The sequence below is a fragment of the Mesoplodon densirostris genome, chromosome 12 (assembly GCF_025265405.1).
Source record: "Mesoplodon densirostris isolate mMesDen1 chromosome 12, mMesDen1 primary haplotype, whole genome shotgun sequence".
NCBI lineage: Eukaryota > Metazoa > Chordata > Mammalia > Artiodactyla > Ziphiidae > Mesoplodon > Mesoplodon densirostris.
Window position 1 is genome coordinate 88,979,825 of NC_082672.1, and position 27,437 is coordinate 89,007,261.

The 27,437-nt window shown below is 39.7% G+C and overlaps 2 protein-coding genes across 8 annotated transcripts in view; one reads left to right on the top strand and one right to left on the bottom strand.

Moving 5' to 3' along the window:
- IBTK (inhibitor of Bruton tyrosine kinase) overlaps window positions 1–19,339 on the bottom strand; it is a 186,356-nt gene extending 167,017 nt beyond the window's left edge. For all 7 annotated transcript variants that reach the window (XM_060115369.1, XM_060115367.1, XM_060115368.1 and 4 more), the window contains exon 1: window positions 18,861–19,339. The gene's annotated coding sequence lies outside the window, so the exon portion shown is untranslated. The remainder of the gene's footprint in view (window positions 1–18,860) is intronic.
- On the top strand, window positions 19,257–22,178 carry TPBG (trophoblast glycoprotein). The gene is given in 3 exon segments (XM_060115372.1): window positions 19,257–19,470; window positions 19,872–19,953; window positions 19,955–22,178. Coding segments are annotated over 3 exon segments (1,680 nt in total). The 5' UTR covers window positions 19,257–19,396; the 3' UTR covers window positions 21,479–22,178.
- Window positions 22,179–27,437: the final 5,259 nt, after the last annotated feature.

Genomic DNA, 27,437 nt, shown 5'->3' on the forward strand with positions numbered 1-27,437 from the left:
ATCTATTCTCTATGTCTGCATCACCATATTCTCTTGATTAAAGCAGCTGTAATAATGATATTACATACATTATGTACCGTGGTCATATATTACAACCATGGTACATAATAGGTACCATGGTCATATAGGTCATATATAACTCATATAGGTCATATATTATGTAATATGATCTGAAGTTGTCAGGTGTGTAAGTCCTCCAACTTTGTTCTTTTTCAAGATTATTTTGGCTATTCTGGGTCCCTTGCATTTCTTTAATACTTTTAGGATCAACTTGTCAATTTCTATTAAAAAATCTCAAATAACAATTTAATAGGATTGTTTTGAATCAGTAGATCAATTTGTGGAATATTGCCATCTTAATATTAAGTCTTGTAATACGTGAACAAAGGATTTCTATCTGTTTATTTAGGTCTCCTTAAGTTCTTTCAGCAATATTTGGTAGATTTTCCCACTAGATTTATTGGGATATAATTGAGGTATAAAATTATATATATTTAAAGTATACAATGTGATGATCTATGTATACATTGTGAAATCATTACCACAATCAACACATCCATCACCTCCCATAATTACTTTTTTTTTATGGTGTGTAAGATCTACTCACATAGTCACCATCCCATACATTTGCTCCTCATAACTTATTCATCTTATAACAATAAGTCTGTACCCTTTGACCAACCCTATTTCCCCTCCCCTCAGTCCCTGGCAAACACCATCCTACTCTGTGTCTATAAATTTAATTTTTTTTGATTCCATATATAAGTGATACCATATAGTATTTGTCTTTTTCTGTCTGGCTTATTTCACTTAGCATAATGCCCTCCAGGTTTATCTATGTTGCCACAAATATCAGGATTTCCTTTTACTTTATGGCTAAATAATATTCCCTTGTGTATATATACCATATTTTATTTATTTATACACTGATAAACTGGTAGGCTGTTTACATCTTGGTTACTGTGAATAAAGCTGCAATGATCATGGGAGTGTAGATATCTCTTCGAGATACTGATTTCATTTTCTTCGACTATATACCAAGAAGTCGGATACTGGGATCATATATTTCCATTTTTAATTATTTGAGGAACCTGCATATTGTTTTCCATAATGGCTGCACCAATTTACATTCCCACCAACAGTGTACAAGGGCTCCCTTTTCTCCACATCCTTACTAGGACCTGTTATCTCTTATCTTTTTGATAAAAGCTAACTAATGTGAAGTGATATCTCATTGTGGTTTTGATTCGCATTTTTCTGATGATTAGTGATGTTGAGCACTGTTCATGTACCTATTGGTCATTTGTATGTCCTCTTTGCAAAAATGTCTACTTAGGTCCTTTGCCAAGAATTTAATCAAAATTGCTATTGTTACTGTTTGACGTGTTTCCATTTTCATTTTAAGAATATATTTTTGCTTTCCCCTTTTGATCTTTTCTTTGACCCACTGATTGTTCAGGAGTGCATAATTTGCACATATTTGTAAAATTTCTAGCTTTCTTCCTGTTACTGATTTCTGGTTTCATACTATTGTGTTTGGAAAAAAATACTTGGCATGATTTCAGTCTTCTTAAGTTTGTTATGTCTTATTTGGTCTAACATATGATCTCTCCCAGAGATGTTCCATGTGGGCCTGAAAGAAACTGTATTCTATTGCTTTTGGATGGAATATTCTGTATTTATCTTTTATGTCCATTAGGTCAAAAGTGTAGTACAAGTCCAATGTTTCCCTATTACTTTTCTGTCTGGATGATTTCTCCGTTGTCGAAAGTGGGGTATTGAAGTCCCTGACTATTATTGCATTGCCATCTATTTCTCCCTTCAGATCTGTTAAAATTTGCTTAATATGACTAGGTGCCCCAATGAGGGTGCATATATATTTACAAATGTTATATTCTATGGACGAATTGATCCCTTTATCATAATATAATGACCTCCTTTGTCTCTTGTTAGAGTTTTTGACTTAAAGTCTATTTTTTCTGATGTAAGTGTAGCTGTCTCTGCTCTCTTTTGATTTCCATTTACATGGAATGTCTTTTTTTCGTCCCTTCCCTGTCAGCCTGAAATGAGTCCTTAAACCTGAAATGAGTCTTCTGTAGGCATCATATAGTTGGATCTTGTTCTTATTTTATCCATTCAGTGACTCTATGTCTTTTGATTGGAAAATTTAATTTATTTACATTTAAAGTAATTGTTGATAGCTAAGGACTTACTATTGCCATCTTGTTAATGCTTTTTTGGAATGTTTTGTAGTTCCTTTGTTCCTTTCTTTCTTGCTGTCTTTGTGATTTGATGATTTTATGTACTGGTATACTTTGATTCCTTTCTCTTTCTCTTTTCTCTATCTATCATGGGTTTTTGCTTTGTGGTAACCATGAGGTTTACATAAAACCTCTTACAGTGATTAACAGTCTATTTTAAGATGATAAGTTAACTTCAGTTGCTTAACTTAAGTTACAAAACTCTACCCTTTTACTTCCTCCTCCCATTTTATATTTTTGATGTTAAAATTTACTATTTTAATGTTGTGTATTCATTAAAATTACTGTAACTATAGTTATTTTTAATATTTTTGTCTTTTAACTTTTATCCTAGAGTTAAGGGATTTACATATCATCAGCAAAATGTCAGAGTATTCTGAACTTGACTATATACTTACTTTTACCAGTGTGTTTTGCATTTTCATATGTTGTCATGTTACTAATTAGTGTCCTTTCATTTCAGTGTGAAGAAATCCCTTTAGCATTTCTTGAAGGCAGGGGTAGTGGTAATGAACTCTCTCAGCTTTAGTTTGTCTGAGAAAGTCTTTAATTTTCCTTCATTTCTGAAGGACAGCTTTACTGTGCGAAGTGTTCCTATTGGCATTTTTTTTTTCTTTCAGCACTTTGAATATATCATCTCACTCTCCCCTGGCCTGCAAGGTTTCTGCTGCAAGGTTGCTGCAACGTTTCTGCTGCAAAATCCACTCATAGTTTGATGGGGGTTCCATTGTACGAGAGGAGTTTCTTCCCTCTTGATGCTTTCAAATCCTCTATTTGTCTTTGACTTTTGACAGTTTTATGACACTGTGATTCTTCTTTTGGTTGAATCTCTATGGGGATTTATGTGCCTTAGGTAGCTGGATGCCCATATCTCTGCCCAGACTTGGGAAATTTTCAGGCATTATTTATTTAAAAAGCCTTCTGATCCCTTCTCTCTCTCTTCTCCTTCTGGGACTCCCAAACTGCAAATATTGTTTCTTTGATGGTGCCCCATAACTCATGTAGGCTTTCTCCACTCTTTTTTTCTCATCTGACTGGATAATTTTAAATGAATTTTCTTTCAATTCATAGGTTCTTTCTTCTGCTTTGGTCAAGTCTGCTTTGATTCTCTGTATTCCATTTTCATTTTGTTCATTGTATCCTTCAGCTCCAGAATTTATGTTTGGTTCTTTTTAATGATTTCTATCTTTCTGCTTACTCTGTTTGTTCATATATTTCTTTCCTGATTTCACAGAGTTGTATCTCTGCTGAGCTTCCTTAAAACATTTTTTTCTCAATTTTTTTGGGTCAGGGAATATGTAGATCTCCATTTCCATGTGGTCAGTTACTGAAGGATTATTGAGTTCCTTTGGTGCTGTAATGTTTCCTTGATTTTTCATGTTCCTTGAAGTCTTATTTATTTATCTATCTATCTATCTATCTATCTATCTATTTATTTATTTTTGGCCATGTTGGGTCTTTGTTGCTGTGTGTGGGCTTTCTCTAGTTGTGGCGAGCAGGGGCTACTCTTCATTGCGGTGCGCAGGCTTCTCATTGCGGTGGCTTCTCTTGTTGTGGAGCATGGGCTCTAGGTGCGCGGGTTTCAGTAGCTGTGGCTCACGGGCTCAGTAGCTGTGGCTCACGGGCTTAGTTGCTCTGTGGCATGTGGCATATTCCTGGATCAGGGCTCGAACCCGTGTCCCCTGCATTGGCAGGCAGATTCTTAACCACTGCACCACCAGGGAAGTCTCTCCTTGAAGTCTTGCATTGCTGTCTTCCTGATTTTCAGATGTTAAACCAACCTGCATTCCTGTGTGTAAATCCCACTTGGTCATGATGTATGATCCTTTTTCTATGTTGCTGAATTTGATTTGGTAGTATTTTTAAAATAATTTTGAATTTATGTTTATATGAGCTATTGGTCTGTATTTTTTTCTTGTGATGTCTTTGTCTGGTTTTCATATCAAGGCAATATTGGCATCATTGAATGAATTAAGAAGTGTTCCCAAGACCTAAATAGACATTTCTCCAAAAAAGACATATAGATGGTTAACAGGCACGTGAAAAGATGCTCAACATCACTAATTCTTAGAGATATGCAAATCAAAACTACCATGAGGTATCACCTCACACCAGTCAGAATGGCCATCATCAAAAAGTCTACAAATAATAAATGATGGACAGGGTGTGGAGAAAAGGGGACCCTCCTACACTGTTGGTGGGAATGTGAATTGGTGTAGTCACTGTGGAGAATAGTATGGAGGTTCCTTAAAAATCTAAAAATAGGGCTTCCCTGGTGGCGCAGTGGTTGAGAGTCCACCTGCTGATGCAGGGGACATGGGTTCGGGCCCCGCTCCGGGAAGATCCCACATGCCGCGGAGCGGCTGGGCCCGTGGGCCATGGCTGCTGAGCCTGCGTGTCCGGAGCCTGTGCTCCACAACGGGAGAGGCCACAACAGTGAGAGGCCCGTGTACCACCAAAAAAAAAAAAAAATCTAAAAATAGAGTTATAATATGATACTGTAATCCCACTCCTGCGCATATATCTGGAGAAAACTCTAATTCAAAAAGATACATGCACCCCAGTGTTCACTGCAGCACTATTTACAATAGCCAAGACATGGAAGCAACCTAAATGTCCATCGACAGATGAATGGATAACGAAGATGTGGTTTATATACACAATGGAATATTAATCTCCCATAAAAAAGAATGAAATAATGCCATTTGCAGCAACATGGATGGACCTAGAGATTATATCAAGTGAAATAAATCACACAGAGAAAGATAAATATCATATAATATCACTTATATGTGGAATCTAAAAAAAAAAGATAAAAGTGAACTTATTTACAAAACAGAAACAGACTCACAGACATAGAAAACAAACTTACTCTTACCAAAGGGGAAAGGGGAGGGAATAAATTAGGAGTTTTTGGTTAACAGATACACACTACTATATGTAAAATAGATAAACAACAAGGGCCCACTATACAGCACAGGGAACTATATTCAATATCTTGTAATAACATATACATATATATATATATATAAATTACTTTACTGAATACCTGAAACTAACACAACATTATAAATCAACTATACTTCAATAAAAAAAGAAATGTTACCTTCTTTTCTATTTTTGGAAAAATCTGTAAAATATTAGAACTCTTATTTAAGTGTTTGGTAGAAACTACCTGTGATGTTGTCTAGTCATTGGCTTTCCTTTGTAGGAAGTTTTTCTGATTACTAACTAAGTCTCTTTACTTGTTAGAAGTCTATTCAGACTTTCTATTTCTTTCTGAGTCAGATTTAGTAGCTTGTGTCTTTTTAGAAAATGTTCTATTCATCTAAATTATCTAATTTGCTGGTACACGCTTGTTCATAGCATTATTTCATAATTCTTTTTATTTTTGTAAGGTTGATAATGTGTCCTCTTCCATTTCTGATTTTAGTAATTTGAGTCTTTTTTTTAAATAGATCTTTATTGGAGTATAATTGCTTCACAATACTGTGTTAGTTTCTGTTGCACAACAAAGCGAATCATCCATATGCATATATATGTCCCCATATCCCCTCCCTCTTGAGCCTCCTCCCATCCTCCCTCTCCCACCCTTCCAGATCATCGCAAAGCACCGAGAAGATCTCTCTGTGCTATGCTGCTGCTTCCCACCAGCCAGCTATTTTACATTCAGTAGTGTATATATATCGATGCTACTCTCACTTCACCCCAGCTTCGTCCTCCCACTCCATGTCCTCAGGTCCATTTTCTATGTCTACCTCTTTATTCCTGCCCTGCAACTAGGTTCATCAGTACTATTTTTTTCTTTAGATTCCATATATATGCATTAGCATACAGTATTTGAGGGTTTTTTTGGGGTTTTTTGCAGTACGCGGGCCTCTCACTGTTGTGGCCTCTTCCGTTGCGGCGCACAGGCTCCGGACACGCAGGCTCAGCAGCCATGGCTCACGGGCCCAGCTGCTCCGCGGCATGTGGGATCTTCCCGGACCGGGGCACAAACCCATGTCCCCTGCATCGGCAGGTGGACTCTCAACCACTGCGCCACCAGGGAAGCCCCGGTATTTGTTTTTCTCTTTCTGACTTACTTCACTCTGTATGACAGTGAGTCTTTCTTTTTAGTTTAACTAAAGTTTTGCCAATTTTGTTGATCTTCTTGAAGAACCAACTTTAGATTTTGTTGATTTGCTTTATTTTTTATCTATTTCAATTATTTCAGTTCTAATCATTATTATTTCTCCCTTATCCTTGCTTTGGGTTTAATTTGCTCTTCTTAAATGGAATGTTAAATCATTGTTTGAGATTGTTTCTTTTCTTTTTTTTTTCCATGTAGGCATTTATAGCTATAAATTTCCCCCTAAGAACTGCTTTAGTTGCATCTCATAAGTTTTAATAGGTTGTATCTTCATTTTCATTCATCCTAAAATATTTTCTAATTTTTCTTTTGATTTCTTCTTTGACCCATTGGTTATTTAGTGGTGTACTGTTTAATTTTTTCATTATTTGTGAATATCCCAAATTTCTTTTTGTTATTAATTTTTAACCTCTCTCCACTGTGATCAGAGAAATACTTCTACAATTACAATCCCTTTAAATTTACTGAGGATTGTTTTATAGCCTAGCATATAGTCTATCCTGAGCATATACTCAGACAAATGTGTATTCTGCTGTTGTTGGGTGGAATATTCTAAATATGGCTGTTAGATCTATTTTGCATATAATGTTCAAGTTTTCCATTTCCTTTTTTGATACTCTACTTAGATGTTCTATCCATTATGGGGGGGTATTGAACTCTTCAACTATTTTTGTCAAATTGTCTATTTTTCCTTTCAATTCTGTTTGTTTTGCTTCATGTATTTCAGAGCTTTGATGCTATGGGCATATATGTTTATAATTATTATAACATTCTGATGATTTGACACTTTTATTATAAAATGCCCTCTTTATCTCTAGTACCATTTTCTTTCCATTTTAAAGTCTATTGTATTTGATATTATTATAGTTATTCCAGCTTTCCTTGGTTGCTGTTTGTATGATATACCTTTTTCCACTCTTTTACCTTCAGTCTATTTGTATCTTTGAATCTAAAGTGTTTCTCCTGTAGACAGTATATAGTTGGATCATGTTTGTTATCCAGTTTGACAATTTCTGCCTTGTAACTGGATTATTTAATCCATTTGCATTTAATATTATTATTGATATAACTGGATTTATGTCTGCCATTTAAATTTTTGTTTTCTATTGTCTAATGTCTTTTCTGTTTCTGTTCCCCCTACTGCTCTATTTTGAATTAAGGGAATATTTTCTAGAGTAATATTTTAATTACTTTTTCACTATTTTTAAACTTATTTTGTTAGTGATTGCTCTAGGGCTTACTATATACATATCATCAAAATCTATTGATACTTCAGATTTATACAAACTTAATTACAATGTGATATAGAAACATTAACTTCTATGCAATGCTATTCTCTCTTTCTCCTTTCCCACTATCATTGTTATACATGATACACGTATATATGTTAGTAAACCACCAATAGTACTAGCTTGTATAATTTTATGTGTATTAAACAGGCTGAGAAAAAAATGAGAACAAGTTTATATTTACAGAGTTTGTTATAGTAACCTTACTGTTTACTGTTTTTGGTTTTCTAGGTATGTTCCAAGGATTCAAGTTACCATCAGGGGTCATTTCCTTAGCTCAACACAGCTTTGCTCCCATCTACTTTTTTGCTGCTGTTATTGACAGATATATTACATTTCTATATGTTCTGGCCCAACAGTACAATTATATATATAGTATTTTATACAATTGTGTTTTAAACCAGTTAAAAGAAATAAGAAGAAACATTCATTTATACTATCTTTTATAGCTAAAATGAATTATTTTATTAATTGAATAAAGTAAGTTTAAAATAAATTAAGTGTTATAGACTGAATGACTGTGTGGCTCCCCCCACCCACCCCCAATTCCTAATTCATATGCTGAAGCCCTAAAGCCCAATGTGATAGTATTGGAAGGTGAGGCCTTTGGGAGGTGATTAGGTTTAGATGAAGTCATTAGGGTGAGGCTCCCATGAGGTTAGAGTTCTTATAAGAAGAGGAAGAAACACCAGAGATTCCTCTCTCTGCCGCACACAAAGAAGTGATCATGTGAGCATATAGCAGAGATGGTGGCTGCCTATAAGCCAAGACAAGAGGCCTCAGAATGTAACCTACCCTGCCAACACGTAGATTTTGGACTTCCCAGACTCCAGAACTGTGAGAAAAAACATTTATATTGTTTAAGTCACCCAGTTTATGGCATTTTGCTATGGCAGCCTGAGGTAAGCCATTAAGTTAACAATTAAATTCAAGTAGGAATAGTTTTTGAAGCCATCTCTAAGATTTGTTCTGACCTCAGGAGGGCTCTTCTTAGCTCTCTCTTTCAATGACTCCCTGGTGAACTGGCTGGACTATGGTTCTGCTTGTTGTTTTTAATTATAGGAGCTTTTTTTTTTTGCATGTACCCTTAATTTAATAAGTGTTAGTTTCTTTAAGATATATAAATCAATTGAGAAAATTTTTTTAAAACCCATTAGAACTAAATGGGCAAAAGATATGAACAGATGGATTTAAAAAGGAAATACAAATGGTTTTTAAACATATGAAAAGATTGTCAACCTCATTTATAATTAAAAAATACATATTAGAGCTATGCAAAAATTATATTTTCATGTGCAAGACTGGCAAAGATAAAAAAAAATGATAACATAGTCCCAGCATTGCTGATGGGAATATACATTGTTACAATAATCTCCAAACAGTGCTTCACAATACCTATCAAAATTATAAAAGCCCATATTTTTTTAACCATGAAGTTCACTTCTAAGGATTTATGCTAGAGCTATACTGGCATATGTGAAAGATGACATGTGTACTCAGTCATTGCTGCATTGCTTGTAATAGCAAAAAGCTGAAAATCTCTTAATAGGGGTTGTTGAAATAAATCATGGTATATCAGTTTGTGGTAGATTGTAGCACTAGCTCCATTTCTTCAGCCCATCCTCTATACAAGCCCCTGACATTTTACTTTGCAGCATTCGGTCACTGTGCACCTGAGGGGTCTAATTCCTTATTCCTTGGCTTTAGCATTTGATTTTGCTTTGGCTGACAGAGTGGTGACAGGTGTGATGCCAGCTGTATCTTAAAAGGGACTTATATGGATTAAGCTTGCTTGCTCTCGTGCTTCTACTGCCTTGGCTATTCCACTGGTCTTGGGAGGAAGGTAATAGCCATTTGGAGCAGAACTGTCTTCAGATAAGGTGTTTCAGTCAAGCCCAACCTAGAATAGAGCCCACCAATCAAATCAATTTGCAGAAGCGTGAGCCAGCCCAGATTAGCAGAGGTTGCCAACCAAGCCCAACCCAAATGATCCAATCCTCAGCCAACCTACAGATGCATAAGCTATGCTTATAAAGAATTGTTTTAAGCCACTGAGTTTGGAGGTGGTTAATTACACAGCAATAGGTAGCTAATAAACAGTCTAGTGAACACCATCTGCCCATTATTACCCTAAGAATGAAGAATCTCTGAGTCTCATTGTTCAATTAAACATAGTGCAGAACAATGTGTAGTGTTCAGTTATTTGTGAAAAGGAATTTGCATACACGTGCATAAGATCTAACTGGAAAGATATACACAGAAACCTGAAAAAAGTCGGCTGTCTATGGAGACGTTAACTGGATAGCTGAGGGACAGGATTGGAAGGAGATTTCCCCTTGTATTACCTTCCTGTCACTTTTGAATTTTCAACTGTTTAAATGCATTATATATTTCAAAAAAGAAATTATTTTTAAAAACTGAGGCTACTCATAGAGCTCCAAATTCTTCTAGCATCTAATAAAGCAGAAAAAATTCTGAAATCAGTTAAATTTTTCTTCCCTCGCCCAGTGCCAATTTTGCTTCGATAATTGTAGGATTCTTTACTATTTCCTTAAATCAGGAGTTTCAATGATGTTTGTCTAGGTGTAGAACTCTAATTTATTATTATTTCTTCATAGCTAGAATATATATGTAAAGAACTCTTAAAACTCAATTGTAGGGCTTCCCTGTGGCTCAGTGGTTGAGAGTCCGCCTGCCGATGCAGGGGATGCGGGTTTGTGCCCCGGTCCCACATGCCGCGGAGCGGCTGGGCCCGTGAGCCATGGCTGCTGAGCCTGTGCATCCGAAGCCTGTGCTCCTCAACGGGAGAGGCCACAACAGTGAGAGGCCCGCATACCGCAAAAAAAAAAAAAAAAAAACCTCAATTGTAAGAAGATAAATGGCTCAATAAAAATGGACAAATGAATTGATCAGACTCTTCATGAAAGAAGATACACAGGTAGCAAATATACACATTAAAAGATGCTCAACATCATAGCAACAACTAAAAGCAAAATTAGATACCACTACACGTTTTAGAATATCTAAAGTTAAAAAAATCTAACGATATCAAGTGTTGGAAGGATGTGGAGCAACTGGAAGTCTTCTTCACTGAGGGGAGAATTGTAAAATGGTATAACCACTTTGGAAACTAGTTTGGCATTCCTGAAAAAGTTAAAAATGAATCTACCATATGACCTATCCATTCCACCTCTTGATATTTACCCAAGAGAAATGAAAGCATTTGCCCAAAGACTTGAATGTGAATGTTTATCGCAGCTTCATATGTGATAGCCCCAAACTGGGAAAAGCTCAAATGTCCATCAATAGGTAAAGGGATAAACAAATTGTCCTATATCTACATCATAGCATACTACTTAGTAAAGAAATGAAAATCAATTATTGATACTCATAACAACATGTATAAATCCCAAATTAATTATGCTGAGTGAAAAGAAGCCAGATAAAAAAGAGCACATACTGTATGATTCCATTTACATAAAATTCTAGAAAATTCAAACTAATCTATAGTGACAGAAATCAAATTAATGGTTGCCTGGGCATGGGTTGGGGTGAGGGTGACATGTGGATAGAGAGATTATAAAAGGTCATGAGAAAACTTTTCAGGGTTATATGTCAATTTTCTTGAATGATGGTTTCAAGAATGTGTGTATATGTCAAAACTTATCAATTTGTTCACTTTAATTATATACAAAAGAAAACTGAAAAAGAAACCAAATATTAGGATTTGTAAAGCTGAGTAGTAGACACAAGCTTTTGTTATACAATCCTCTGTTGTTATGTGTTTTCTATATTTAATAACAAAATATTTTAATTCAATTAAAAAAGAAAACTAGATTTCCCACACTTGAGTTAATTGATTTAATAAACTGATGGAAACAATAAGTTTCCATGAAAACAAGGCTTTTGTCTGATTAATTCACCATTGCATCCTCAGTTCTCAGGACAGTGCCTAGAAGCACTTATGCCCTCCAAAGTTAATTAATCTAACAAATAATGAATAAACTCAATTTATTCATAACTACTGATTATTTTCTTATTTTAAGGAAGATTTCCAATTCCTTAGATTAAAGTTTCAAAGTTATGGAACAATTTTAATGATTGCCTGTACTGTGGAGGGTGCCAAGAGAATAGGAAACCTTCAGTATATACATAATTGCTTGTATTCAGGCAGCTTGCAACACCAAAGCCCTACTACTTGTTGATGGGTGGTACCCTGATTATTGAACACTTACTGGTCAGTGGCTGTGCCATACTAGTTGTAACCTATTTTGAATATCACATCTTTGCAAATGTCATCACACCAATATTTTGTGGGTTCAAGTACCTCCTGATGTCACACATTCCTCCAGCAGGCTTTTGTTCAAGTTCAATAATAGGGATCCTCTGACATGCCTTTTGCACCCAACTCCTTTATTCTACCATTTTAAATGAATTAAAATATTTTGTTATTAAATATAGAAAACACACACTCAACACCCACCCACTGTTCAGGCCATATGATTTGATGCTGGCTTGATTTTGTCTCTCTAGTTAAACTCTTTAACTTCATTCTTTTTTTCACTGCCAAGGTAATGTGATAAAATTCTATTCCAAAATACACAATATTTTCAGCCTTCTCTTCCTGGACTTTTATATGGGGAGCTAAACCAGATCTGATAAATATTCACTTATTGGCTTTGAATATTTCAAGCAGCGCTAGCAGGAAACTTATTGACCTATGTGCTTTAGCTCACTGGATAAGACTTGTAAAATAGATTAGAGACACCTGGGTCATATATCTGAGCTTTGGCCCAAGTCTATCTGCTGAACCTCTGCCATGGACATGCAATAGATTGCCTGTCAATGTGCCAGGATTAGAAAATTTTTAAGGAAAATTTCTGGCTTTGGCGGTGGCTCTGTTTGGAAGACAAAGTGAATTCCATACAAAAAAGCCACATTAGTAAACATTTATTGAACTGTATTAAATTTAATTGAAATTAATTAAATTTGAATGGTAGCTACAATTGCAACTGTTCCCATTGCTTGGCTGAATTCCAGTTTTGGTTTAGAACCCAATTTGGGCAAGGACTAGAGAAATGGAAAATCTTCAGTGTCAACTTCAAAGTTGAATTAATTTACATTAGAAAAGGAGTATTAGGTAACACTGCTGATTTAAATATTTATGACAATTTCTTTTGAAAAGACAATAATTTCAACCAAATAAGCCAGGTCTTCTTCAAGCAAATAAATTCACTGTTCCATCCTTTACTCTAGGTATTTTTCAGCTTCCTTACAGTCAAACTTGACTCTTCAATCTAGGGTTATTAGGATTTCTCTTGGGCATCATTTAAAATAGAGAAACTGGGCCTCCCTGGTGGCGCAAGTGGTTGAGAGTCCGCCTGCCGATGCAGGGGATACGGGTTCGTGCCCCGGTCTGGGAGGATCCCATATGCCGCGGAGCGGCTGGGCCCGTGAGCCATGGCCGCTGAGCCTGTGCGTCCAGAGCCTGCGCGTCCGGAGCCTGTGCTCCGCAACGGGGGAGGCCACAACAGTGAGAGGCCCGCATACCGCAAAAAAAAAAAAAATAAAAAAAATAAAAAAAATAAAAATAAAATAGAGAAACTATTATGTTACATGTTTTAGAATTATAAATGCCTGTATTCTTGCCTCCATATTGAATAAATCACCAAGATTTATAGATTCTACCTCTTAAGTATCTATACAGGTTACTTTCAAACTTTTTAAAACAAGTATTTTAAAAGCCCCTTTATATAAAGCATACCTTCACACAAAATTTAAAATATATATTATACCAACTATAATATAAGAGAGAAATAAAAGGAGCATAATTAAATGTTAACTAACATGTAGTATAACATATAATAACTATACTAGACGATCTAATGAAGTAGTAATTTACTTCCACCTACTTATAAACAGGCTAGGATTTAAGAGAAATTAGACAAAGATTCAAATGAATAGTGAAAAGATAATAGTTTGTCTTTACATTAGACATTTTGAAATAAGAATTGCTGTACATGCAATAAATACAAATGCACATTGATACAGTTGGGTTGTATTAGTGTCTCAAATAGCATGAGTGGCATAGCTGTAAGAGATAAAATTTTGGTAGAGTCCCAAACAAAACAATATTTTTTCTTCAATGAACATGGTAGCTGCATTCCTGGAAAATTCAGTGTATATTAAAACCATTTTATAACTATTTGCAATTTAAATGTAGAATGGAGTTGTTTCTAGGCTGAGATGATTATAATCAGGTTTTTCACCTAAAAGAATGCCTAGATGGATACTTGAAAGTCATGTGGGAAGCAGAGTAATTTTTCATTGTATGATATTGTCTCTCTAATTGCAGGATAGCTAACATCCCTGTCCTCTACACACTAAAGGCCAAGTAGCTCTCCCCAATGATTGTGGCAACAGAAAATGCCTCCACAAATATCCAAAATGCCCACTAGGGGCAGTGTCACCCTGTTGAGAACCACTGGTCTATAAAATCTGTTCCTGCCTTGTCAATCTTTTAACACTGCTTTAGTTTAGTTCTTCAACAGGCATCACTTGGATCTCCCAATTTCTCTCCCTGCCCTCAGTCTCTCTGCCTATAACTTACCCTTCAAACAGATTGCAGAGGTGATCTTTGTAAAATGCACATCTGATCACGTCGTTCCCCTGCTAAATATCTTCACAGGCTCCCCAGCTCTATAGGATGAAATCAAGCTTTTTCCAATAGAGGGCAGTAATCTGATCCCACCGTGTTTCAAATCTGGCCTTGTACCACTCTCTCCAATGCGTGCTGTGCTCTTCCCCATGTAGTCTCTAAACCTGAACAAGTTCTCTTAAGTCTTTTCACCAACTTGCCAATCTTTTGTCTAGCAAGTTCCTACTAATACTTCAAAATGCAATTCACGCATTACTTGCCCCATGAAGTCTTCTCTAGTCTCCCCACTCCACCACGACCCTTGCAGTCACCATGTTTTGTAACTGTTAGGTAATCTGCCTTCACCACTAGACTGTGAGTTATCTGAAGGCAGGGATTTTTATCCTATTTACCTCTGTACCCCAAGAACATCAAATAGGTGGAAGGCATACAGTAACGACTTAAAAAGTTAAATACACTTAAAGTTGAATAATCCTGTAATGTTCACTATTTGGAAAGTTCTGAAGATTGCTATATAATTGTTTTATTTACGTTTCAAGGTTTTCTCATCCTTGAAGAATCACATATTTACATCCAGTTTAATCTTTCCAATTTTACAGCCTTTTAGCTTGTTCTTTCTTTAGTATTTATTTAATTTCTATAAATCCTGAAATGTCTTCGCTATATTTTCTTTTACTAGCTCCAACCCCCATTGTACTGACTCATGAAACAAATATGTCCTTCTCAACCCATTCCCTAGTTAATATTTTACTTAGTTTATATATCTCAGACAAGAAGCTTATTTCTTTCACAAATGATTTGAAATCAGCACATGAGAAGAGTTTTCTTTTTAATCATTAGCAATTAAAATATATTTTCCCTCCCTGGGCTTCCCTGGTGACGCAGTGGTTGAGAGTCCCCCTGCCGATGCAGGGGACACGGGTTCGTGCCCCGGTCTGGGAGGATCCCACATGCCGCGGAGCGGCTGGGCCCGTGAACCATGGCCGCTGAGCCTGCGCGTCTGGAGCCTGTGCTCCGCAACGGGAGAGGCCTCATCAGTGAGAGGCCTGCATACCACAAAAAATATATATATATATATATATATATTTTCCCCCAAAATTTACTGTCAAGTTGATTGTTCTGGTTTTAAGTGTTGGTTCATGGTTTTACGACATGTGTGTTCGACATTCACCAATGTTTGATTTTGTTTTAGAAATTTTTTAGACTTGAGAGTGTTCACCTTTATCAACTCCTTTGCTAATTTAAGGCAGAGACCAAAATTAACTAGTCTTAAATAACCTTGATGTTTGTCCATGCTGCACCACATGGTTTCTCTCTTCCAGTTAATATGAGGGTAGCCATAATCGCCCATCATTTAAAAATATACATTATTCCTTGCCTTTCCAGGATTTAGCAGCAATATCTCAAAAATTTACTAATGACTCTCCTTTGGGTCATTAGAAGAAAAACGGTTCCTATAGAAACAATGTGCTAAATAAATAGTAGTGCAGAGACATTTTCCTGGAGGCTACAAAATGACCTATGAAATACACTAGATTGTTTCTTCTCCATTAGGACATTCAGATCCTTCTTTTATTTTATTTTGGAATGGAAGAATAAATGGGGGAAAATGTGCTCTGAAGTGCTCTGTTCTGCTTTAGAGCATGTAAATAGCATCATGCACAAAAAAATTTTCAAGCTGTCAAGAGTAAAGCAAGTATGATAATTCTGGATAATTAGATGCTGAAGACAATCAAAATAGAACTGATCCTAGTAAGCTTTTCTCACTTGAAGGAAACTTCTTTAAAAAGTAGTTACTGATCTTAATGTCTTTCAATAGGGCAGTTAAAAAATGTGGTAAAACAATCCACAGTACAGAATATTTTGCAGTCTATAAAATAAAGAAGAAAGCATACCTATATGTATGGACACAGAACGATATATGGTTGTTTTAAAAACTAAAAAAATCATGAATAATACATATACTATGATCCCATTCATGTAAAAAGTAGCAAAAACAGAAGTAAAATATGTACAAAGAGAGAGACTGGAGAGATACACATATTCAACTGCCTTCAATGTTCTGCACTGAAAGCTCTTGTTTCTGTGTTTCTTCCACCAGGTTATGAACTCCTTTGTCAGCAGACCAAATACAGGATGTCAGGTTAAGTTAGAATTTCAGGTAAAGAACAAAATTTTTTAGTGTAAGTACATCCCAAATACTGCGTGGGACATATTCATACTAAAATATCATTCATTGTGTATCTGAAATTCAAGTTTAGCTGAGTGTCCTGTATTTTTACTTGCTAAATCTGGCAATTCTACTTGAAGGAGACCTTAGACTATTCATCTTTGGATTCCTATCACTAACACAGTTACAGGGATATGGTGGGTGCACAATAAATGGCGAGAGGGCGAGTAATTAAGAAGAACACAATAATAACAGGCAACTTTGCCTGTTATCTCAATTCTCATGGAAATGCCATAACGTTTTATTAGTGGTCCTATTTTACAGATTAAGAAACAGAGGTATACAGAAGCCACACAATGAGTAAGTGGTAGAGCTAAAAATGACCCCAAATTTCTGAGTCCTGATTCAGCAGCCATAACCAACTGCCAGCTGCAGAAAGTAGAAGAAAATCAGGAGAAAGAGAACCAGGGGAGAGGCTTTGGTTCTGCCTAAGTGATACAGACTAGGACTTTGCACAAACTCCTCAATTTTACCTAGAGGCAGAATGTGAGATATTTACGAAAAGCAGACAAATCTGGGCCTGGTCCCTACCTCCACCACACATTAGAACAAGTTATATAATTTATTCCTGCCTCAGTTTTTCTCCTCTTTAAAACTGCAGTGAGAGAACCTACCTGAGTACTGATGGGAACAACAAAAGAGATAATTTCTGTAAAGTGATCAGCACAGGGATTGGCAAGTAAAGGACACTGTCAATGCTAGCTATCCTCAGTTCAGAGCCGCAGTTTTTTCATTTGTAAAACAGAATAATAACACGAATAACAAGACAATAGTACTAATGGTATCTATATTGCCGAGTTGACTCTAAGATTGGATGAAAATGTATCTTTCTAAATTCTAAAGTGCTTCTCACTCTCCTAAACAGAGCAGAACCAGAATTAATATCATGCCAGAGCATTACTACAGTTTTTTTCCCATGAGTAATTAATTTTGTTTAAAAATTATCATACAGTAAAACTGATTCTTTTCGGTGTACAAAGTTCTATGAATTTTGACACATGTATAGATTTATGTAACCACCACCACCATCGGGATAGAGAACATCACTACAGCTTTTCATATTCTTTTGTCAAAGTGTTTCACATTCGTGTTAAAAAACACTTTTAAAAACAAGAAAGAGATTTAGATAAACGTGCTGAAGATACAAGTGAACAAAACTGGCCTTTTGCACAAATGGTTGCATTCTCCAACCCCTCCAGGTCTTGTCTGGGTCATTTTGGCTATTGGCTCTGCAGACTATCTCTTCCCATAAAAGTAATAAGGAATCAACTTGAGAGTTGGGGTCTTTTTTCACACTAAAGGCACACGTCACAGGCACAAACTTCGGCATTCTTTATTCGATCCTTTTCCTATTACCAGACCTTAATTTCCCCAAACTGTTTTCTCTAATTGCCATTTTCTTTCTAAAATGAACAAGCCTTGAATAACCAGCACCTTCTCATCTTTTCAGGGAAATTATTTGATCGGGAGAAGGAGATACAGAGTCATTGAGAGAGCAAGGATTGAGCTTGCAGGACCCCAAACCTCTCCGATGTAACAACTCCCCCCTATACTCAGTCATTGAGTCTCCTTTCCCGACTTCAGCCTCTCGGTTCCCTGCCTACCTGGCGCCTCCTGGGGCGTTAGACATTGGTACCAAACTTCTGCTCTCCCCAGGCGGCCTCCCTCCCACTCCCACCCCGTGAGCTCTCCCATCTTAAGTGACTTGCACTGACACATCGCTGTCACATCTGGTGAGCGGGGCGGGTCCGCTTTCCGGGTGACTCACGTCCTCTCTGTATGCCTTTTGTTTCTAGGACGCTTTGGCGGCCGTTTTTTTCCTTCTGCTTTTAATTTGGGGAAGGGAAAAGCTCATGAATCAAGAGTGAATCTCTTCGCCACCAATCTCCACCCCCCCTTCTTCTTAAAGTTAGCTGTCTCGCTTCACAAGTTCCGTAACTTATCCGGAGAAGCGCGGGGGCGGGACAGGTAGGGACGCGTTAATTACACCTAAATCTGAAGTTGGCAGTCTAATGCTATCACTTTGGTGGGAAGACTCGCGAAACTCCCTTGCAGGCTGCTGGGCGTTTTACCGCTGCCGCCGTGCGTTGTCAGCTCCCTTCTTTACGCTGCTGCTTCGCGTTGCTCTGTCACGCCTCAATCTACCCGGTTACTGCCATAAATGCCCGAATCAGGACGAATTCCACGAGATTCACCAGCGGTTTTGTTCCTGTCCAAGGTAAGTCCAGTATGCAAAACGAGGAACCACCACAGGATGTCGGGGAAGGGGGAGAAGAAGGGATTCCCTCACCTTTTCCGGTGCATTCCTCGTCAGTTTCCACCAGGAGGAGGTGCGCAGCGCAGACTCCCCCCTCGCCTCCTTTATTCAATCCCCCCACCGAGGTCCGCGGAGGCTGGCCGCGCGGCCGGAGCAGCCACTCCGGCAGGCCTGCCCTCCTCCGCCCCCCGGATTGGTTTTTCCCAGCTGCGGAGGTTGGGCCTGGGGCTGGGGTGCGAGGAGAGTCGGCACGCAGCTCGGACCCGAGAAGTCCCCGCGACTCTGGTGGGACTGGGAGTTGTCTCGGGAGGTGGCGGGCGGACGCGCGGAGGTGAGAGGTGGGGAGCCAGCGGAGAAGGCGGGTCCGGGGCCCCTCCCCGCCCTCGGGCAGGAGAGGAGCGCAGGTCCGGGTTCCGCCGTCGCTTTGTTCGCGGCCTCTCCCCTCCCTTTCGGAGATGACTGGAACGCCCTCGGATCCGAGGGGCTGGCGGGGGCGCGGGCTTGGCGCCAGCTATACGCTCCTCCACTTAATCCGAGAGGGTTCTGAGAGATGAAAATACTCCTGTAACATGAAACTTCCCTCTCATCCTCACCTGGGCTGGGAGGAGAAGTCCGGGCGGGGGGCGGAGACCCCGGAAGGCAGGTCGTCTGCGGAGACGGTGGGGGGAAGGACCTGGGAGAGTGAGAAGTTTGGCCGGGAGGCGCTGGGGATTAGGCGAGAAGTTCGATGCGGGGGAGCGGGGCGGGCGGGGGGGGGGGGGGACGAGTCGGATCGGGAAAGGAGGAGGGCGGGAGTTGCAAGGGTATATATAGTAGGGGCCGCAGCAGAAGGAAGCCTTTGCGCTCCGGCATCTCGGGTCGCGCGCCCCTCTCCCGGGGTACGGATCTGCGTGGCGCACTGGAGGAGGCGAGGCTCGGACGGGCTTAAAGGAGGGAGGTCTCGGGTGCCGAGTGGGGACGACTTGGCTGGCAGAAGCCGGTTCCTGCACTCGGGGGGAGCTGCGGGCGCCGCTGCTCCTCACGCTTCTCTCCCGCTTGTCCCAGGTCGCGCCGCGGATCCTGCGCGAGGCGCCAACAAAAGAGGCGAGGAGGTGCCACCCGGGGGCGGCTGCTGGAAGAGGCGCGGAAGGAGGAGCGCGGCGCTGAGCGTCCAGACCCGCCGTGCGTACTTTCTGGAGGGAAGGGGCGGGGGACTCGGCCCCGGGAGGGGGACGCCCGGCGGCGAGGGGGTTAGCCAAGTTCCTGCGGCGGCGGCGGCGGCCCTCCTCAGCTTCCACAAGACGAAAGTTTTCTCCAGACGCTTCCGGCTGGCCCGCGCCCTCCGGGCCCAACCTCCCGAACCTTCGGAGCGGGCAGCGTCCCAGCCCAGCTCCGGGGAGACCTGAGCCGCGATGCCTGGGGGGTGCTCCCGGGGCCCCGCCGCCGGGGACGGGAGGCTGCGGCTGGCGCGGCTGGCGCTGGTCCTCCTGGGCTGGGTCTCGTCGTCCTCCCTCCCCTCCTCTGCGTCCTCGTCCGCCTCCTCGGCGTTCCCGGTCTTCGCGGCGTCCGCCCAGCCCCAGCTGCCGGACCGATGCCCCCCGGCGTGCGAGTGCTCCGAGGCGGCGCGCACCGTCAAGTGCGTGAACCGCAACCTGACCGAGGTGCCCGCGGACCTGCCCCCCTACGTGCGCAACCTCTTCCTCACCGGCAATCAGCTGGCAGTGCTCCCCGCCGGGGCCTTCGCCCGCCGGCCGCCGCTGGCCGAGCTGGCCGCTCTCAACCTCAGCGGCAGCCACCTGGAGGAGGTGCGCGCCGGCGCCTTCGAGCATCTGCCCAGCCTGCGCCAGCTCGACCTCAGCCACAACCCGCTGGCCGACCTCAGCCCCTTCGCCTTCTCGGGCGGCAACGCCAGCGTCGCGGCCCCCAGTCCCCTGGTGGAACTGATCCTGAACCGCATCGTGCCCCCTGCGGCCGAGCGGCAGAACCGGAGCTTTGAGGGTGCGGTGGCCGCGGCCCTGCGAGCGGGCCACGCGCTGCGCGGGCTGCGCCGCCTGGAGCTGGTCAGCAACCGCCTCCTCTACCTGCCCCGCGACGTCCTGACCCAGCTGCCCGGCCTCAGGCACCTGGACCTGCGCAACAACTCGCTGGTGAGCCTGACCTACGTGTCCTTCCGCAACCTGACACACCTGGAAAGCCTCCACCTGGAGAACAACGCCCTCAAGGTCCTGCACAACGGCACCCTGGCAGAGCTGCAAAGCCTGCCCCACGTCAGGGTCTTCCTGGACGACAATCCCTGGGTCTGTGACTGCCACATGGCGGACATGGTGGCCTGGCTCAAGGAGACAGAGGTAGTGCAGGGCAAAGCCAGGCTCACCTGTGCATTCCCGGAAAAAATGAGGAATCGGGTCCTCTTGGAACTCAACAGCTCCGACCTGGACTGTGACCCTATCCTTCCTCCATCCCTGCAGACGTCTTATGTCTTCCTGGGTATTGTTTTAGCCCTGATAGGCGCCATTTTCCTACTGGTTTTGTATTTGAACCGCAAAGGGATAAAAAAGTGGATGCATAACATCAGAGATGCCTGCAGGGATCACATGGAAGGGTATCATTACAGATATGAAATCAACGCGGACCCCAGGTTAACAAACCTCAGTTCTAATTCGGATGTCTGAGAACCACGCGAGGACAGCACAAGGACAGCTATGCATGAGATGTAGACTTCAGCTTCTGTCCTGTCCTAGGCTTGCTGCACCTCCACCCTCCACTGTAGCCGCCACTGACCTTGACTGAAAGCAGTGAAGGGCATCTGCTCCCTTCTTATGTAAAGTTTCTTGGTGTGTTCTGCTACTGTAAGACAAGGGACAACTGTGCTTAGTGTTTTATCCTCTCCCTTTTCTGGGAAATCAACACGTCTGGAGGGATGTTTTCAAGTTTCAGCATGAACATGGCCTCCTGGCTGTCTGTTTCTCTTAGTACAGTTCAAGGTTATCAAGTGTACTCCCACAGATAGCATTCAACAAAAGCTGCCTCAACTTTTTTGAGAAAAAGACGTATTTCATAAATATCAGTTTTATTCTCATGTACCAAAATTGTGGAGAGAATGATTGCATTCCATAAACTGCCCGCAGACCTTAGCAAGCTCTTCAAAGTAACTCCATAGCACACAGGAGCGCCTGCATCTGAGAGCATGCTTACATTTTCCTGTTCTGCATTATTACAAAAAATAACTTGCAACTTCAGATAACTTCTTTGACAAGTTACTTTTTTGATTGCAGTTTATATGAAACTGGGCTGACGTTCTTTTATAAACTGCATCAAGATCCAGCGAACTAAATTGTTCAAAAAAAAATTCAATAAAGATTCTTAAAAGAATTACAGTTGTGTTCAAGTTTCCTATTTGAAAAAAAGATTAGGGGCAGTGATATTAAATGGTCTTGGTTCTGATGATAATTAAGGTATTAGTTATTATAGCTGAGAATGAAACGGGAGCAGTGTCTTTATACAGACAGACTTTGGAGATAGTTTTGAGATGGTGGATCCTTTCAGGGTTTACATAGAGAATTTGAATATTCATGTGAAAGTTAATGCTATTCATTAAACAATTTTGTAAAAGCATTATAAAGTTGGTAAGAGGGAGAGTTTTGTATGATAAGCAGTTCACAGTGTGGGGCTTTTTGTAGACTAATTAAGTTGTTAGGACAGGACAAAATTATTTATGTAATAAAACTCTCCACGTGAAATGGTTCTGTGCATTTCTAGAGTACGAAACAAATATAATGCAAATAAATGTATGAAAATGAAGTGTCTTAAGACACAGAATATTCTAAAATAAAAGATTTCAAAGAGTAACTTTAAAAAGTTATAAGGTCATAATGTAAATTGGAACTTAGATTTTCCTGAGAATATATTTTTTTAATGCTTAAAATGGAACCTATAGGGTTGATAGTTTGATTATCAGAGACTCTGCTAATGTGTTTAAAAAAAATTGTTATGGTAGGATATGAATTTGAGGAAATAACCAGAGATAACTGTCTAGGTTTACAAACGAGTGTCTCAACTAATCATAGGTTCTTATGTTCAGTTCAGCACTTAAGAATTTGGGGACATTTTGATTTTAGCTAAACTCTATGTTAGTATATACACCTTTGTGAAGAATAAATCACACTTAGGTGTAAATAAAAGCAATTGGTTAATCAAGTGATATTGTCAATAATAGACAAGATTTTTTTTCAGAGTTTATTATTTGCCAAGTAAGTTTAAAAGTAAATTCCATTAATCTCTAAACTCTTACATAAAGTGACTTTTAATTTAGCCATTATTGCTTAATTTAAAGTGTAGGTAAACTTGTGTCAGTAGGTCTTAGGGCCCTTCTTTCCCTTTAAAATGATCATGTTCTGGAGTGTTTTATATTTGAAATAAAATTTAGGTTTCCATACTTTCATAAATGAAATAGGATTAGATAGTACTTTAGTTCTAGAAATCTTTTTTACAATAGAAGCATAGAAAGCTTTTCCCTCTTTGAGTTAAATTCAGAAGTTTTCAAAATAGAGCTAAAAATATCTGAATCTGTTCCTTGTTTAGATTAGATTAGACAGACAGAATATGATGTTTTAATTTTAACTATATTAAGTTTCCTAAGGCTTATTTTATGAAATAGTATGCATTATTTTGGGGTTACACGTCAGATCCTATAATTACCTAAGAAAAGGTTAAATATATGGTACTTAATATTATTCCATTAAACATTTTAAGTGTTCACCAGGAATTCATAAACTGGCTGGCTGCCACTATTTCCTAAGGGTGATGCCAAAACATAGCCAAAAAATAGCGAAAACATCTAATAAATAAAAGCACACCATCTTAGGAATACACTGCCATTGGGCTTTCATTGGTAAGTCTGCTGATATTGTAGAAAACAACAAATTGTAATATTTATAGAGTCTCCGTTTGGAAGAATGATTTCTCCTTCATCATGTGATAATCTAACAGTTAAAAACTGAGCTCTATCTAACATCCGGGAAAGCGGTAGATTTGTCAGTCTAGCTTTTCTCATCATCAACTCACTGAAGCAGAATCTGATACAGTGAAGCTGAGTTTTTGACCATTAGGTGATGGCTTTTTTGAAATTTATGATTTCCTGCTTCTTTTTCAGCCCCTTGCTTCTTCCTTTGTATAAACTTCCCAATTTTATATCATATCACTGCTTGCTCTTCCCCAGTACATGGAAATAGACATTGTTAAGGTAAAAAATGTTACTGCTTGAAAACATTTGTTATTGGGTAGTCATAATACTCGAAGTCTATAAGCTTATAAGGCATTCCGAGTTCCTTGGCAGATAGGTGCTATGTAAATCCAATAAGGATTATAGGCAAAAAGAAAATGAAAGTATTGCTTTAAGTGCACTTGTTTTAAACACTGTTCCTTAGTACCATTATGCATTATTGATCCTAGAAACCTACAAATAGTCCATTTTTCAAAATTATTTTGGTTGGTGATACATTTTATTACTCAGCAAAGGTTTCAGCAGAAAACACCATTTATCCTTTATAAGTTTCATTTGAAGAAAGTTAGAAAAACACTTAAAAATTTAAGTACTTGATAAATCCCTCAATTTAAAAAGCTATTAAAATATCCAATAAATTTCAGTTTAAAGTGGCAAGAATTTAGGCTAATACAGCTATTTGACCCTGAATTGTAACTCGCCCTTTTCAATGTAACAATTCAGTTTTAATATATGTATCATCAATTTTGCTGCCCCATGCGTCTCAATGGTGACCCATGAGGCACATTTATACCTTATAACTGATAGATCTTTCTTATAAAATAAGGATTCTTTGAAGCACATTTGATAACATTTTTAAAGAAAAAAGAGCTACTTAAATTGATACTATCGATAATAGACAAGATTTTCTTTTTTTTTTTCCTCAGAGGTGGACAAAGGATTGGTTGAAATAAATGGTACATTCTTTTAAAATACCTTGATTGGCAGCAAATGTGGATTATGCTCATCTCAATATTTAATCGGAAATAAGTTACAGCTTTGTTTTCTGACTTTTTAATTAAAGTGGGTGGAAAAAAGAAGGTCCCAAATGAACTATGATTGTTTCCTTAGGGATTCCGTTTGACTCAGTCCCTTTTGGACTAATGTTCCAAATAGGAGGCTTACCTTCTTTAGGACATCAGAGGCTTTGCAGCTCTAGCTTGGGAATCTTTCCTATCATTTCTGCTGGTTTGCAAGTTAAAACCAGTTTGGCCCATGCTTTCTTTCTGCTCCAAAATCCAGCCTTCAGAGAGCAGCACCCTGCAGTGAAGACAGACATTTTTCAGATGAGATTCAAGTTTCACTTTTACACTTGTGCAAGGATCTTTCACAGTAAAGGAGAGGGAAGGAGGAAATTATATTTCTAGATCATATATGAAAAATACCTTGATGTATTTTTAAAATCTTTCAGTAATACTGCAGCACTGCACTAGAAAATGATTAGTTTAAGAAAATATATTCTGTATTGTCTAGGTGATCCTGTCTTTTAGGAGGAGAAAAACAGCTCCTTGAGGATGTTTTGTACAGGTATTTTTCCATCCCTAGTAACGTTTGATTAAAAATGCAGGCTGGATTTATGTTTTGTTTTATCTTTTTTTTTTTTTTTTTTTTCTTTTTTTTTTTGCGGTATGCGGGCCTCTCACTGTTGTGGCCTCTCCCGTTGCGGAGCACAGGCTCCGGATGCGCAGGCCCAGCGGCCATGGCTCACGGGCCCAGCCGCTCCGCGGCATGTGGGATCCTCCCAGACCGGGGCACGAACCCGTATCCCCTGCATCGGCAGGCGGACTCTTAACCACTGCGCCACCAGGGAGGCCCTGTTTTGTTTTATCTTAAAACATTTTAGCAGCTCTAATTTTGTCATGGGTTAAAAAAATCTAGATTTAATAACATTTAATATATGATTTATGTATTTTTGACAAGAAAAAGAATTCTTAGTATTTCAAAATTGTATGGGCTCTTAAATGTGTCAAGCCCAGTTTCCCATTCTACAAATGAAAACCTGATAATTGTGACATGTTAAATAGCAACAACCAGGACTAGATCTCAGGGTTCCAGTCTCCCTTTCTAGTTCTTTTTTTGCCACATGGTGGTATTGCTAATTACCTACCTTGAGACCTTTGAAATTCTCTTGTTTAATTTAAAAAAAAAGGCAATTGACGTGAATTTGTTTTATTGCTTTTGCTTTGTGCTCAAACATTCACTACATTTGTTTAAGATTCACTTTCAGTGCATTCAAAAAATTAGTGTCAGACCCCGGAATATGCTTACATAAAGTTCCTCTGAGTCCACAGTATAATAGGAAATATTTCGGAAATTTAACGGTGATATTTCTTTGGAAGAGGAAGAAACTCTGGAAAGCTGTGCGAGCCTGTGTAATTCTATCTTAAAAGATGAGTTAGGGCTTCCCTGGTGGCGGAGTGGTTGAGAGTCTGCCCGCCGATGCAGGGGACACAGGTTCGTGCCCCGGTCCGGGAGGATCCCACATGCCGCAGAGCGGCTGGTCCCGTGAGCCATGGCTGCTGAGCCTGCGCTCCACAATGGGAGAGGCCACAACAGTGAGAGGCCCGCGTATCGCAAAAAAAAAAAAAAAAAGAGATGAGTTAGCTCAGCTGGTGAGAACATCAAACAAATGAGACCAAGTTCACAGGCCATGAAGTCGGTCAGTCACCAGGTGAGCAGTCAGCTTTGCATGCTCTGTTTGGCTCTCCCGGCTGGCACCCACTCCGGGTGCAGGCTATCACCCATTCTCTGAGGACCGAGACCAAACAGGGAATCCAAATAGACGGAAATCCATCATCACCCTGGAAAACCAGTGGACTGACGGGCCAAACCCCTGCAGCTCTGCTGCTGCTGTGCCAGTTCACTGTCTCTACATATACAGGACCAAACTCATGACAGTCCCTATGTCCTGTAGCATGCATGCCACAGATCACAAAAGGTTTCTCATCTTATGTGAATTTTGAGAAAAATCTTATCATCGGTGCCTTTTCATGTGTCACGTGGGAAATTCATTAGGTTTGCTTGGCTACTGAAAATGAAAATGTGGTATAAGATTCAGGATCATGGTCACCATGTCACAAACCTGTATGTAAGTGTTTATAAAAACAGAAATGCAGTTTAGCTGACATTTTCTGATAATAGGATTTATTGGTGGTTCCCATTTGGACTTGGTGAATGTAAGGATACATTTGCTTTTAAGGAAGCCAAAGCTTAAAATATAACCAACTATAATATTTTTTGTGAAAAGTAAATATTTGAGAATACGTTTTCAAGAACCTGAAGATGTTATCAAGATAGGCTTTTTTAAAGTGGAAGTTTACAGTTCTCCTGACCTCCCTTTTGCCCCCTGCAGTCCTATTTGTACAACTTTGTGTTTTCTTCCCCTAAAGAGAACCATGATACATAACATTTCAAGGTGACGACTTGCACACAGGAGAACTGGACTGACTGAAACATCAGGTCAGTTTACAAACGTTCCTTTCTATGTGCAATGCAGATTCTCTGAGTTTGACAATACAGCTAGTTAAATGCCTTCAAGGAAGACTTTCATCTTTCAATTAGACACATTCTGTAGTTATTCTTATAGATCA